Source organism: Centropristis striata, chromosome 7 (assembly GCF_030273125.1).
Source record: "Centropristis striata isolate RG_2023a ecotype Rhode Island chromosome 7, C.striata_1.0, whole genome shotgun sequence".
In the NCBI taxonomy this organism is placed as follows: Eukaryota; Metazoa; Chordata; class Actinopteri; order Perciformes; family Serranidae; genus Centropristis; species Centropristis striata.
The window spans coordinates 39452431-39468629 of record NC_081523.1 but is presented as its reverse complement, the minus strand read 5'-3'; the positions used below and the strand labels follow the sequence as shown (position 1 = coordinate 39468629).

Genomic DNA, 16199 nt, shown 5'->3' with positions numbered 1-16199 from the left:
GAGGCTGTGATTATCCTAGAGGGCACAGCAGCTCATTTAATACAGAGAAGTCTTGGTGAAGTTTCACTACATGCCTACTTCAATAAAGTAGAGCTGCCTTTGGATAACCAAGGGGTTAATAATATATAATATCACTGAGTGATATTAAATTTCCACAATTAAGATAACAGCACTGATGCTAGAATAGCTAAAATACTAAATATCTATTCAAGACTATTCATTGTTTCGTTTTTTTAACCGCCAACCACAAACCCACCTTAGCTCTGTCCCAGGTCCCAGTTCTGAGCCTCCTCTCTCCTCGATCCTCTGGCTCATGGTGTAGAAATCGAAGTCAGCACTCTATCTTGAAGGACGTGCTTCGTCCTAAAATACACCAAGAAGAGTGAAGATCTGGGACTGAGGATGTTGAGTCGAGGAGCTTTAAGCAAAGATATAAAAGATAAATACCTTGTAAAGAGGAGAGGTACTTTGATATGGAGCCTTGAAAAGAAATAAATGCTTAAGAATCTGGATATGTGTGTATAAAAAAATGTCAAAATAATGAGCTTGCTTGAGAATAAAGAGGCTTAAACAGATGGAAAGTACTAAAACATAGTAGGAGCACTCCACAAATATTCCTTTTGTATATATTGGCCTGACATTAACTTTTTTGCTGTTTTTTTTTTTTAAATCAAAAATCGCTGAATCAGCAGCAGCGATTGCACAATCCCTCACAAGCTGCTCTGCCATGCAAAGAGAGTGTGTTGTCCAAATGTTTCAAACACTTTTAATATATGCAGCCCTGACTTTGCATAGTTTAGTTGATGTATATTGATCTTACAACGGCAGTGAAGAGTAAGTGAGACTTTTAAAACTGAAAGAAGACAAGAAAGACTTCCACAAAAGAGTAACGGACATTTTTGTCCAGACAGATCGGCACATGGACTTAAATTATAAGTAAGGGTAGTAACATGTTTTTAAATTAAATGTGCGTCACATGGGCTTCAGTTTGAATGTGTAAAGAATACTGATATGAGATATAAAACGTAACCCGCTAACTATGAAATGACCGATGAAATGTTGCATAATCTACAGCGTTCAGTTAAAACAGGAATAAAACCAGTTAAAACAAAAATAGAAACTATTTAAAAACCAGAATAAAACCATTTAAAAACAGAATAAAACTATTTAAAAACAGAATAAAACCATTTAAAAACAGAATAAAACTATTTAAAAACAGAATAAAACTATTTAAAACAGAATAAAACCATTTAAAGACAGAATAAAACCATTTAAAACAGAATAAAACCATTTAAAAACAGAATAAAACTATTTAAAAACAGAATAAAACCATTTAAGAACAGAATAAAACTATTTAAAAACAGAATAAAACCATTTAAAAACAGAATAAAACTATTTAAAAACAGAATAAAACCATTTAAAAACAGAATAAAATTATTTAAAAACAGAATAAAACCATTTAAAACAGAATAAAACCATTTAAAAACAGAATAAAACCATTTAAAAACAGAATAAAACCATTTAAAACAGAATAAAACCAGTTAAAATCCAGAATAAAACACGGTGCCAGTGTATTTTACAGTGGAGTAATGTATTTATTTTTGAAATAAAACTGTAAAAAATACTGTTTTGGCTGATATATACATTTGTGGTATTTCATTGTTACTGAAACTGAATTAACCCATTTATCATTTTAGGGTCTTTTACTGTCATGGTTTAGCAGTTTTTCACCGTAAAATCTACAGACATTTTTTACAGTGTATTGTTTAGTCATTACTCAACGCATTTAATTTTTCCATTTGCATAAATATCCAAACCAAGAACCCTTGTTATACGTATTCATGTCAGTTTTGTTTCATTTCTAAGTTGTTTTCTTCCCTTTTAGACCTAAAATGACTCAACATGTGGACTAATAAATTGTACAACTGCAGTTTTCTCACATGTTCAAACCAAACAGTGAATGTATCAGAAGTGAACATCTCTGGTGATTCAGTCTTGAACATGCTGGATGTTTTGTTGCTGCCAGGTTGAGGACAGCAGCTAACGCTCTCTGCTTGACACTCTTTCCCTGTTGCACTACTGTGGGAGCTGCAGCAAGCAGTGCAATAATGAAAGGGCATCAGTCAGACCTCCTCCCCTCCACCTGCCTCCTGGTCTACCTGGTGACTCAAACTATCCACTGACTCTCACAGTTCATCATTCATTGGATCATTACTTCAATAAAGACAATCATAAAACAAGAAGCTGTGTTTGTGTTTTATTCTAGTTTTTGTTTCAGATACACTACCGGTCAAAAGTTTTAGAACACCCCAATTTTTCCAGTTTTTTATTGAAATTCAAGCAGTTCAAGTCAAATGAACAGCTTGAAAGGGTACAAAGGTAAGTGGTGAACTGCCAGAGGTAAATAAAAAAAGGTAAGCTTAACCAAAACTGAAAAATAATGTACATTTCAGAATTATACAAGTAGGCCTTTTTCAGGGAACAAGAAATGGGTTAACAACTTAACTCTATGGAGTCTTGGGCTATTTTGTTTAATTAATTCTTTTTATGTCTTTGTAAGTCATTTTGTGTCTTTTGGTGTCTTTTTTTGTCATTTTGTGTCTTTTTTTAAGTCATTTTGTGACTTTTGGTGTCTTTTTTTAGTCATTTTGTGTCTTTTTTTAGTCCTTTAGTCCAACATAAAATGTGATTTAGAAACTTTTTTTTATTTTCAAAACACTATCATGCTCAATAAAGAATTTTAAATGTTGCAAATGTGCATTAATTTCAGAGTACACTGAGACATTAAACTGCATCATTTTCAATTAAATTCTGGAAAAGTTGGTGTGTTCTAAAACTTTTGACCAGTAGTGTGTGTGTTTGAGATTTGTGTCTCCACCACAACAATAGTAGTGGTGAATATGGTTTGTGCAGCAACTTTTCCTTAAACTTTCCAGAATCAGTGCCCTTGTTTTTATATTATGTATTTCTAAGTAGTTAATATAATAAACAGTTTGTGTGTGTGATAGCCAGAGTAATGTGGGCAGAGATTCTGTTTATGTCTTTTTCAACATTATGATCACCACAAGTAAGTTCCTGTTCACCTCATGGAGGCAAAATCATAATGACAGATATATTCAATTCAATTTTATTTATGTAATATCTTATATCTTCATCACTGTCTAGATCAGTAGTTCTCAACCTTTTTGAGTCGCGACCCCCAATTTAACATGCATGTTGTCCGCGACCCCCACTCACTGAACAGAATCTCACACGCACAGTTCAGATCACCCAAAAAAGAAACAAAATGACCAAAAAAGACACGAATGGACCACAAAATGACCAGAAAAGACACAAAATGACCAAAAAAAAGGAAACAAAATGACCAAAAAAGACACAAATGAACCACAAAATGATCAAAAAAGACACAAATTGAGCAAACAAGACACAAAATGACCAGAAAAGACACAAAATGACCAAAAAAGACACAAAATGACCCAAAAAAGAAACAAAATGACCAAAAAAAAAGACACAAAATGACCCAAAAAAGAAACAAAATGACCAAAAAAAAGACACAAAATTACTAAAAAAAGACACAAAATGACCAAAAAGACTAAAACACATTAACACATGAACACTTTAACACAGTGGAGACAGAGCTGACTTCCAAAATGATTTGGCGACCCCCAGAAATCATCTCGCGACCCCAATTGGGGTCCCAACCCCAAGGTTGAGAATAGCTGGTCTAGATAATAATTTCCCTTTCAAATAAACGTATAATTTCTATTATCTTTATGTTTAAATTAGTATATATATCCAAAGCAGACCGTGGTAAATGTAATTACTGCTTGGTTTTCGTTGGATTTTGTGGTTTTTCTATGGTTATTTCTCTGAAATGAAGCAAATTCTAAATGTAAAACTTTGTCACAAGATAAAACAGATCTGTAATGCATTGTATTAGCATAAGGTAGATGTAAAGAGGAGACTAGAACCCATTTTCAGTCATATAACTTCAGAGGTCCGCTTTAAAAATCATCATGCTCCTTGTTCCCTGGCTAAAGATGAAGCTGACTTTGGGCATTATTTACTTCCTTAATGGATTCATGAGAACTTGCAGTATCAATATCTTCTCCATAGTCTTAAATTTGGGTCTGCTACAGTCTCTGAAAGAGAAATCCCAGGCAAAAACGGGTAAGTGGAGTGCACTTATATATAGTGCTTTTATCCAAAGTGCTTTACACCAGCTATTCTCAACCTTGGGGTTGGGACCCCGATTGGGGTCGCGAGATGATTTCTGGGGGTCGCCAAATCATTTTGGAAGTCAGCTTTAGTCTTTTTGGTCATTTTGTGTCTTTTTAGGTAATTTTGTGTCTTTTTTTGATCATTTTGTGTCTTTTTTTGATCATTTTGTGTCTTTTTTGGTCATTTTGTGTCTTTTTTTGATCTTTTTGTGTCTTTTTTGGTCATTTTGTTTCCTTTTTTTGGTCATTTTGTGTCTTTTTTTAGTCATTTTGTGTCTTTTTTTGTCATGTTTCTTTTTTGGGTCATTTTGTGTCTTTTTTTTGCCATGTTTCTTTTTTGGGTCATTTTGTGTATTTTTTGGTCAATTTGTGTATTTTTTTGGTAATTTTGTGTCTTTTTGGTCATTTTGTGTCTTTTTGGTCATTTTGTGTCTTTTTTGGTCATTTTGTTTCTTTTTTGGGTGATCTGAACTGTGTGTGTGAGATTCTGTTCAGTGAGTGGGGGTCACGGACAACATGCATGTTAAATTGGGGGTCGCGACTCAAAAAGCTTGAGAACTACTGCTTTACACTCATTCACCCATTTACACACACATTCATACTAGTGTTGGAGGCTACCAGGCACACTGGTGCCACCTGCCACCATTGGGAATTCATTCACACACCGATGAACGCAGCATCAGGAGCAATTTGGGGTTCAGAATCTTGCTCAAGGATACTTCAACATGTAGGCTGCCATGGTCGGGGATCGAACCACCAACCCTCCGATCGGTGGGCGGCCGATCTACCAACTGAGCCACAGCCGCTCACAGGGGTTGAAGAAAAAAGTTTTACGTTTTTCAGTATCCAGAAAAAAACTAAAAAACATACCCCAAATGTATCAGGTGTAGCTCCTCTTATATGCATATAACGGGTCTTATTTGATAGCAATACAAATCCACTACCAGTAAAATAAACTCTATGGTGATTCCAGAGGAAATGGATGTGCATTAAAGAGAAAGGTAAGTAATATCACAATTACAACCATGCCAGGTCACAAATAACAATAATCTTCCAAAAAGGTACAATGGTAAAATGGGTGTCTCTTGCCATCTGGTGGCTGTATTGAGGTATTATTCCAGAGCTTCAGATGGAAATTCATGCTGAATCTATAACCCATAAGAACCCAGACCCAGTTATCCATAAAGGAAAGTTATGGGGGATATATCACAGACCAAGTGAACCACGCAGAACACATTTATGATGTGGGGTTTTTTGGTCATTCTGTGTCCTTTTTTTTAGTGGTTTTGTGGGTTTTTTTGTGTCTTTTTTAAGTAATTTAGTTTTTTTCTGTTATTTTGTGTCTTTTTTTGGTCATTTTGTGTCTCTTTTTTTAGCAATTTTGTGTCTTTTTTTAAGTAATTTAGTTTTTTTCTGTTATTTTGTGTCTTTTTTTGGTCATTTTGTGTCTCTTTTTTAGCAATTTTGTGTCTTTTTTAAGTAATTTAGTTTTTTTCTGTCATTTTGTGTCCTTTTTTTTTTTTTAAATTTTGTGTCTTTTTTGGTCATTTTGTGTCTTTTTAAAGTAATTTAGATTTTTTGGTCATTTTGATCCTGCCTCTAGCGGCCCCCAGGTAATTTGAGTTTGAGACCCCTGCTCTAGAATGTTTAAAGTGTTTGTTACATGGGTGTCACCGTGGGTTCTTATGGGTTAACCATAGACTGTATAAAATGATCTTAACCCATAAGAACCCACGGTGACACGGTGTCACAAACATTTTAAATGTTCTAGTAATGTTCATGTATGTTTTCTCAAGTACATAAGTGTTTTTCAGTGTTCTACAGCTACAGTAGCTTGTTGAGAAGCCGTCCAATAAGGCAGTGTTATTTATATTTATTCTCGATTTATTATTATTTTGTTACTTAAAAACAAATCTGAAATGGAATTTGTTGTCTAACAGCACTATTAAAGTCGCACTTTTGATATATGTGGTGGAGATGCAAAGAAAAAGGCAAATTTGTGTTTCTGTAAGCAGAAAAGGTGTCTAGTTTATTCATTTAAAAATAACATATATCATAAGGTCCACTTGGTCTATGGTATATCCCCCATAATATGTTTATAATAACGATGATTAACAAAACAAAAAACTGCCCAATGCTCTCGTCTGCTGTATTTATTTTTTCATTTAATGAACTTTATTGAAAAAGATTGTACAAACAAGTGTATATAGAACAGCAGACAGGTGCTCCAATATATATGTATCATCAGAAATAAATAATAAATAAATCACAGTAAATAAGGTTATTATTAGTAATGCCAGTAAACTAAAATAAAAAAAGTAGGGAGGATCATAAATAAGTGAATAAAAAAATTATAGGAAAGGGAAAAAAACAACAACAATAAAAGCAAACAGAAAAAAGGGAACAGAATGTAAATACTTATTCTTCTTTGAAAAACCTCTCAAATATATATCTGTCCACTGTACAACCTATACAAGAACAAACTAAATTACTTTTTTAAAAATATATAATTCAATTTTTTTTATTATGTTTTCATTATTACAACAGACAAACAAACATGGCAGGATGGAGGTCATAAAAAATAATAATAGTAAATAAAAAATATATAAAAATAAAAAAAAATAATTAATTAAATAAAATATATATATAATATATATATAATAATAGTAAATAAATAAATAAAATAAAATAAAGTAAAATAAAATAAGAAATAATAAATTAAATAAATTAAATAAAATACAAAATCTGAAAATAAATTAACTAAAAACAAGACTGTCTACCAAAACTATCCCATTTTTCTTTTGTCATATCATTTTCACAATTTAATCTCCCCAACATCTTCTAACACAGTCTCCATCATCTGTGTTTTCCCGAACTCTCTAAAATTACGTATTTTTATATATTATTTCATCTATTAAAGAAGGCTTTGTTTGTATGTGATTGAAATGGTCAATAAAGCTTTGTTTAAAACACGTTACTAAGCCAATCACATTCACTTCCGTGTTTTCGGACTTGTCAAGCTGTGATTGGTCGGCATCAGCAGTCAGTGTGAGTCTCTGTGAGTGTGTGCGGTGTGTCATAGAAACAGCAGGATGGCGATGGTTCCCCTTCTAGTCTCCGTCTGGATCAGGTCTCTGCTGGTCCTGCTGATCTGGTCCCGGTGTGAAGCCAGAGACTCGGATCTGAACCACGTGACCTGCGGCTCGCTGGTCAAGCTGCTCAACACCAGACACAACGTCCGCCTGCACTCCCACGACGTCAAGTACGGCTCAGGTAACTCTCCAGCTGCACCAGCAGGTGTTTCTATGCTACAAAAATAACTATATATACAACAGTATTATCTCAATATACAACAGTATTATCTCAATATACAACAATATTATCTAAATATACAACAGTATTATCTAAATATACCACCATCTAAAGTCGCCCTGCCTTCACATCTCTAAACGTGTATGGCATATAGACAACATATATATGTGTGTGTGTGTGTGTGTGTGTGTGTGTCTCTCTCTCTCTCTCTCTCTCTCTCTCTCTCTCTCTCTCTCTGTGTGTGTGTGTCTCTGTGTGTGTGTGTGTCTCTCTCTCTCTGTCTGTGTGTATGTATGTATGTATGTCAGTTTGCGCGTGTGTGTGTGTCTCTGTGTGTGTGTGTGTGTGTGTGTGTGTGTGTGTGTGTGTGTCTCTCTCTCTCTCTCTGTGTCTCTGTGTCTGTGTGTGTGTGTGTGTGTGTGTCTCTCTCTGTGTGTGTGTGTGTGTGTGTGTGTGTGTGTGTGTGTGTGTGTGTGTCTCTCTCTCTCTCTGTATCTCTGTGTGTGTGTGTGTGTGTGTGTGTGTGTGTGTGTGTCTCTCTCTTTCTCTGTGTGTCTCTGTGTGTCTGTGTGTGTGTGTGTGTGTGTGTGTGTGTGTGTGTGTGTGTGTGTGTGTGTGTTGTCTGTGTCTGTGTCTGTGTCTGTGTGTAGTATGTATGTCAGTTTGCGTGTGTGTGTGTGTTAGGGCTGGGCGATATGGACCATATATTTAGGCTTAATATCGATTTACAATATATATCCTGATATGTCTTTTGGCAAAGTGAGAGCAGTCAAAGTCAAATATGACATGTCACAAGTAGTTTTATTAAAACTGTTTATTTAAGTAAAATATAAATACTGTATAACAGGATTTGTTTTTTTGTTTTTTTTTATCAAAGCTCCATAAAGTGCACATTTAAATAAAAATAATTTCTTAAATAGAAATAGCCTATGAAATAAAATAGGCCAATCTTTTTATGTAATAGATATATTTATATGGGAAAAAAATAACGAACATTACAAAAGAACTAAATATGACAAACCCTAGTAAGGGCAGCATTTATATATAAAAGAAAGAAAAAAAATGAGCTAGATCGATATATGCGACATGGTCTTATTCCATATCACATTTAAAAATATATTGATATATCTTTTATATTGATATATCGCCCAGCCCTATTACAGACATTCCTGTACGTTTCACCAACTGCTGTATTAGCCATGTGGCTACTCCATGTTTATTTTTGAGTGAGTGACAGGTCTTTTTAAGAGCAGGTTCTCACAGCTCTAAAAGATGGTAAGCATGTGAACTATATTGATGTATGCAATATGGTCCAATTCCATATCACTTTAAAAAAAATATCGATATATCTTTTATATCAATATATCGCCCAGCCCTAGTGTGTTTATATGCTATATAATGGTATTCATGCTTCACTGGTGATAGAAACCAGCAGCAGAGCTCTGCAGCTCCTGGAGTCTGTGTGATGTGGAGGGGGCTAAACCATATGGGCTTTACTATTTTTATATAGTATATATATGATATTATATAGTTGTAAGTTTAAAGAAAATGCAGCATTCAAATGTGCTTTAGTATGCACACATGCTGTTTTTACCTAGCAACAAATCCCAAATTAGAAAACATGGGTGAATAGTTAGAAAGTCATTTCCTGTTGCCAGTCAGGGCCTATGACTATAACGCAGTACATGCATGTAGCTGTGCCGTTAACCACTTCCTGTTTTATGGTGAAATATTGACATTTTACACTACGCCCCTCACTCCAATTGATGAAAAACTCAAAAGCTTATTCCCGACTTCTTAAAACCAGATTTGAAGTTGATCAGGTTTGAAGAGTTTGTTAAATGATGCAACCTAGAAATGGCAAAATTGCAGAGTCAATTCAAAATAGTGGACTTCCTGTTGGGTTAAGAGCATGGCTCCTAAAGACCTTTTTTTGTGTTGTCGAGGTATGTATGTCTACATTTGTAAATGTAGGATGGGGCAGCTTTGTTTAATTTTTCAGGGCGATCGTGCCTCATTGACACTCCAAGTTAGAAAACCTTTCAGTTTCATGGGTTCTCATGCAGGTCTATGGTGGTGGAGAACGGTTCTCCTGCTCGGGGGAACACATCAAACTATAAAGAATGTAATTTCCTTTTTTTGCCAGTAGGGGGTGCAGGACCATGAATCAAAATGTGCATGTGGATGTCTTCAGACTTTCCTTAGCACATTTGAGCTGTGGTCAACCAGAGAGAAGTACATCAAAGTACAAAGCAGGTCACTTCCTGTTGCCAGAGGGTCTCAGTATGAGTGTGTAGATGTAGATGTCTTCAGGACCCTCACCAAGCCTGTGGAGCCTGAAACAGACATAACATATACATAAACATACAATGTACACTGGCGTTAAACACCATTTCCTGTTTCCAGTGGTGGAAAGTAACTAAGTACATTTACTCAAGTACTGTACTTAAGTACCATTTTGAGGTACTTGTACTTTACTTGAGTATTTCCATTTTATGTTACTTTATACTTCTACTCCGCTACATTTTGAAGCAAATATTGGACTTTAATTAAATTTGGAATTTAATTAAACCTCATAACAGTATATTAAGTCGTTTAAATGAGCCCAACCTTGAGAAGATTCAAACACTGCTTACATAAATGCATCAATAATAATAATCCAATAATATATGTGTAATAGGCCTATATGAAACAATCTGAGTGGGTCCAGTCTGCATGATAAGTACTTTTACTTTTGATACTTTAAGTACATTTTGATGCTGATACTTTTATACTTTTACTCCACTAAGTTTCGAATGCAGGACATTTACTTGTAGTGGAGTAATTCTACAGCGTGGTATTAGTACTTTTACTTAAGTAAGGGATCTGATTACTTCTTCCACCACTGCCTGTTTCATGGTGAAACACAGAGATTTGATGCCTTGTTGCCACAGTCCCACTTTTGAATGAAAACTCAAAAGCCTAGCGACAACATTGTACTTACCAAATTTTAAGTTAATTGTTTGGAAATCTTAAGGAGCAGTTTGGTTAAGTATTGACCAGAACGGAAGTAGCAAAGCAATACTAAAATGCATAAATGATATGGCTTGTTGACATTATGAAGAAGTCGCTTATGTTTAAGTAAAACAATGCAAATATCGGCCTGATATATCGTCCTGCCGATATATATATCGGCCTACCTCTAATGTGTGTGTGTGTGTGTGTGTGTGTGTGTGTAGGCAGTGGACAGCAGTCTGTAACTGGAGTGGAGATCGCTGATGATGCTAACAGTTATTGGCAGATTCGTGGGAAGCCGAACCATCCGTGTCAGCGAGGAGCAGCCATCAGGTGTGGTCAGGCCATCCGCATCACACACATGAAGACGGGTCGAAACCTGCACACACACCACTTCAGCTCCCCCCTGTCCAACAACCAGGTCAGTCAGTATTCAGCAACAATGGAGCTCTATGGCAAAGAGGATATATGCCAGGCTTTGGACAGACACACATTTTTTGTTAGTAGAGTACATACATTGTTTGGGTGTGTCCTCTTTTTTTTTTCTTTTTCAAAATATTTTTATTGTCAATTTTCAGAGTCACAAATAACATACATACACAAATAATAATAAAGATAATAATAAAAGGCAAATCAATAAAAACTAGACACAAACTGTGACATGTCAAATTAGAGTATACACAATATAATGTCAGAGTTGAATGTCCACTTGAGTAATAGGTACTCTTCAAGAACACATGATAACAATAATAATAATAATAATAATAATAATAAAATCAATAAATAAATAAAATAAAAATATACATGAATAAATAAAGAAACGAGACAAAAAAATAAATAAAGACTTGGGACTAGGGCTGGGCGATATGGCCCTAAAATAATATCACGATATTGCAGGCTATGTTTGCGATAACGATATTCTTGACGATATTACGAAATACTTAAAAAGATATAGAAAATATGATTTTTTTTAGTCTGTATAAATAAATAAAAATCTAAAATGTTGTGTGAAGTGCAAATCTCAACAGTTGCCTAATACAAAAAAAAATACTCTTGACTCTTGAGTATGAGCAAGTAATAAAAATAACCATTTAGGGGTTCCGGGGGCATATTTTAATGACATTTTGTAAAGGAGAATAAAGGTTCTTGTATGTTTTATTTATGACATCTTATTTTGACAGTCTTCTTGTAAGTTCTGTGGTGGATTCTGTTAACACACTGTGCTCTTATTTTGAAAGCTGCATGTGTTTAGTGACAGAGTGTAAGTAGCTTTTTGTGATTAAAACAACTTGTTAGCTAATGTTAGCTCGTGGCTAACAAACGGCTTAATGCAGCAGTGTGTTTGGAGGGCAGCTCTGTGTATTCAGTTGTGTAAGGGTGTGAATGCGCGCGCATATCGATACTTTTGAAAATGAGTATCGTATCCGGATACAACGTTTTAGTATCGATACTTTTTTGAGTATAAAACCCTGACAACCCTAGTTAGAAATACCAAATAAAGCGGTTTCAGGATCAGGGTCCAGGTTTACTTTAAATGCATGGGAATACCATCTGAAAATTGTGTCCTCTCTCACCTGCAGGAGGTGAGCGCCTTCGGAGAGAACGGCGAGGGCGACAACCTGGACACGTGGACGGTGCAGTGTGACGGGATCCACTGGGAGCGCGACGAGGCGGTTCGCTTCAAACACCTGGACACCGACGTCTTCCTGAGCGTGACGGGCGAGCAGTACGGCCACCCCATCCGGGGCCAGAGAGAGGTGCACGGCATGCCCACGCCCAACCAGCACAACTGGTGGCGCTCCATGGAGGGCGTCTTCGTCCAGCCCAGCCAGGTGCCCCTACGCCACGACGAGCTCTGACACCAGCAGAGCCAGAGCGCGAGGATTCCTGTTTCGTAGCTGTCCTGGACCAACTTTATGTGCAAATGATGTTAAATATTTGACATTTGACTGATGATTCACCGCTGTACATGTGTAGCACTCTGGGTGGTCTGAGGTGACGGGATGATGTTATTTTTCCTGTTTGAATAACAGTTTGAATAAGATCACTGGGCCTCATGCATGAATGATTCATTTTTCTCTTTTTATTTGTTCTTATACAAAGCAATATGAAGGAACATTCTACATAGGATTTATGAAATGTGAAAGTCTGTCCTTACCAGAGTAAGTTGATGAACAGCATTTGATTTTTAAATTGGATGCAAATTTCACACAATTTGCAATTGGCACAGGGAAATGCCCCAGAAAACGAATATAAGGGAGACTTAGCTGCAGTTAGCACACCAAAATGCTACTGATACTTGACGTGTAATGTAAAGGACAAAGGATGTAAATAATAAGGAAATACCACTGACAGAAAAACTTTACCTCTGCAGAGGTACTAAGTTGAGGCAGCTTTATGAAGAAGAGATTCTTCAGCATACATCATCACACAAAGCAGAAATAAATGAAACTTTTAAAAAACAAGAAATCAAAACCCTTGATAAGTACTTTTGCATTTTTTCTGCCTATAGACTAATTATTTTACAATGTTACGAAAGTTATCTGCTTACCTTTATAAAAAAAAAGAAAAGTTCAGTACAGGGTTTGAATGCCACTATGTGGTCAGATTGAGGTTATAATAGTTTTGGATTTTTCATTAGTTTTAGTTTTAATTTCGTTGTGATTTTTTGTTTTCAAATTCAGTTAGTTTTGATTCGTTTTTAGAGAGTTTGCTAGTTTTTATTTTTTGGAAATGCTTAGTTTTAGTTTAGTTTTTATTAGTTTTAGTGTTCGTTTTAGTTGTTTTGTAATGGGGTATTTGTTGGGTGCCAGATTAAAAAAAGTCACAATAAATGTTTCCTTTATTTCCTTTGTCTGATCCATCTCAGCCCCAATAAGTTTATTAAGTCATAAAACCAGATAGATGAAATAGATTTCATATCAACCAAAAAGGTTTACGGATGAAAAAAGTTGACAACGATGAAAATGAAGGACATTTTCACTATAATTTTAGTTAGTTTTGTAACCACACAATACAGTTTCAGTTAATTGCTCGCTTTAATTTTTATTTCAGTTAACAAAAATGTTTTTCAATTCTAGTTTTCGTTAGTTTTCGTTAACTATAATAACCTTGATAACCTGAATTAAAGGTTGGATTTATGCTGACAGGTAATAATGCATTCAGTTAGCTGCAAATCTCCAGCTGTGGTTTCATAAAGTAATTATTAATCCATTTAAAAATATGAACATTTAACAGTACAAACATAAATTGGCTTTTGTGTGTAGTGATCGAACCTAACAACAAACAAGAAGTACGCAAGTGTTTAATCAATGCAACAATAGTCAGTTAGTGACATTGTTGTAAACAATTAATATTAAATCTTAGTGTCCATACAGTTCATGCAGGAGGCCCAATGATACTGTATGTAGTGTAGCCACATGGTTTAAACCAACCAGAGTGTTGAGAGTTTCATAAGGGCGGGGCCCTGAAAAACCCAAGTTCACTGCTGTAATTCCATTAATTTTGTAAATATAAACATGTAAAAACAATATTTGAATTGCTGAGGGGCCCTGGGTTGAATAAAACCTTTGTTTTACTGTTCTTATAGTTCATTTGTGAGTATGTTAATATGTTTCTGTGTGTATGTGACAAGTATATATATATATATATATATATATGAATTTTATTTCCTATCCCTACCATTATTATTATTATTATTATTATTATTATTATTATTATTATTATTATTATTATTATAAGAAAACTGTTTTCTTGTAGCAAACACATACATTACAGTTAACCCTCCTGTACTCCTGGGGTCCTTTTTGACCCCAAATTATTTTCAACATACAATTAATATTGGTTAACGTTCATAGAATTGCTTGGGTTAGGGTCACTTTGCATCCTTTATAGATAATATAAATTTCAACTTTCTTTATACATTTTTACGTGTTTTATACATTTTTATAGCACCTGTGCTCCTCAGGGGTCAAAAAGGACCCCATGACATTATAACTGACAACTAATGAAAATCCCAAATTCAGTATCTCAAAAAAAATAGAAGATTACTTAAAACCAATACAAAAAAGGATTTTTTGAAATGTTGGCCAAACATAAGTCAAGTCAAAGTTTATTTATAGAGCACATTTAAAAACAACCTCAGTTGAGCAAAGTGCTGTACAGTTATTATTAATAATAATAATAATAATAATAGAATAAATCACACACAAATAGGTATAAATAAAAACAATGAAACAATAAAATACTAAAATAGTAATAAAAACTCAATCCAAAACAAAGTTAGAGATAAAAATATATATATATACAATACAATACATAACATAACATAACTCAATTTCGACCAAATATGCAGTTACTGCAGTTAGACTTTGTAGGGCAGTATAGTCGCAGGAGGAGTACACAAGGGTTAAATATTTATCCTCTTACCCGTTCCACGTATATTTATATTTATATATTACACCTTTCGATATTAACCAAATCCTAATGTACAAGGAAGACATCGCTAAAGAAACATCTGACATGATTAATATCATCATGATTATGGGAAAATATCATATACATACATGTAAATGGAAAAATCAAAGACCTTCACTAATATGTTTCAAAAACGAACTTAAAATATTTTACTCCTCTCTATTAGTTTTAGCTGAAAAATATGGACCAATACAAAAACTCTGCAATGATTTATCAAAGTTTTTTGATGATTTGATGTCTCAGCGCTGAAGAGGATCTGTCCGTATTGTTGCCTGTATTTATTATTTATTTTATTTTCTAATGTCATAGTTTATTTTTATACTTTTATATCTCTATTGGAGTTTGTGTCTGTGTCCACTTGACCTACTGAGATGATAGTTTTGTTGTTTCTTTAACTCTTTGCCTTGCAGAATTTTGTTTTTGTTCTTTGTATTTTTGGGGGGAATGTATAGTGGAGATTCTTGATTGAACTTGTAATTATAGTATTGTGCAATAAAGTTTGAAAAAAAAAAAAAAAAGTATATTTAAAAATGGTAAAGTCGGATGTGGGAGGAGGCCGTGAACGCACCGTGGGGGCTGGTCAGACCGGCCAGGTGAGATTCACCTGCAGTGAGTTTCAGGAATCAGCAGCTGACAGGATGTCTGACCTGGGATCAGTGTTAGACAGACAGACAGGTTACTACCTGCTTCACTGACCGACAGACAGACGGAGAACCATCAACAGGTAGGTCACAAACAATATGATATCAATATCACCGCGGAAAACAACACGCTGATTCTTTATTGTGTTGTTCACAATATGTAGCCTAGATTCCAGCTGGGAGCACCCAGCATTTATCACCTTTGTGCCGGTTTCTCCTGTTGGTGCTGCGCGGAGACACCTGAGGGCTGTAAACATACATACTCATAGTGTAGACAATGGCTTAATTACACAAATAACAACGGACAAATGTGTTGGAGCTACAGAAGGATAACTATCAATAATATCTAACACAGGTTAATGTTAAAAGTCAAGTAAGTACAAACTTTTTAAAGTTCTAAAGTAGCCTACACATGGTCAACCAAAACCAAACTTCCTCCTTTAGTAATGCGGGTCATGTGATCATTCTTCTATTATTTTGAGGACATATACTGTAAAAAAAAAAAAAAAAAATGTTGTTTTTACGGTAAAAAACTGGCAGCTGTTGTTGCCAGAAG

At 34.8% G+C, this 16199-nt stretch overlaps 1 protein-coding gene across 1 annotated transcript; it reads left to right on the top strand.

The window, feature by feature from the left end:
• The first annotated feature begins 7233 nt into the window (after nucleotides 1-7233).
• sdf2l1 (stromal cell-derived factor 2-like 1) lies at nucleotides 7234-12540 on the top strand. Its single transcript, XM_059337217.1, has 3 exons — nucleotides 7234-7493; nucleotides 10751-10947; nucleotides 12107-12540. Exons 1-3 carry the CDS (start codon nucleotides 7313-7315, stop codon nucleotides 12383-12385), a joined length of 657 nt encoding a protein of 218 aa, XP_059193200.1. The 5' UTR covers nucleotides 7234-7312; the 3' UTR covers nucleotides 12386-12540.
• Nucleotides 12541-16199: the final 3659 nt, after the last annotated feature.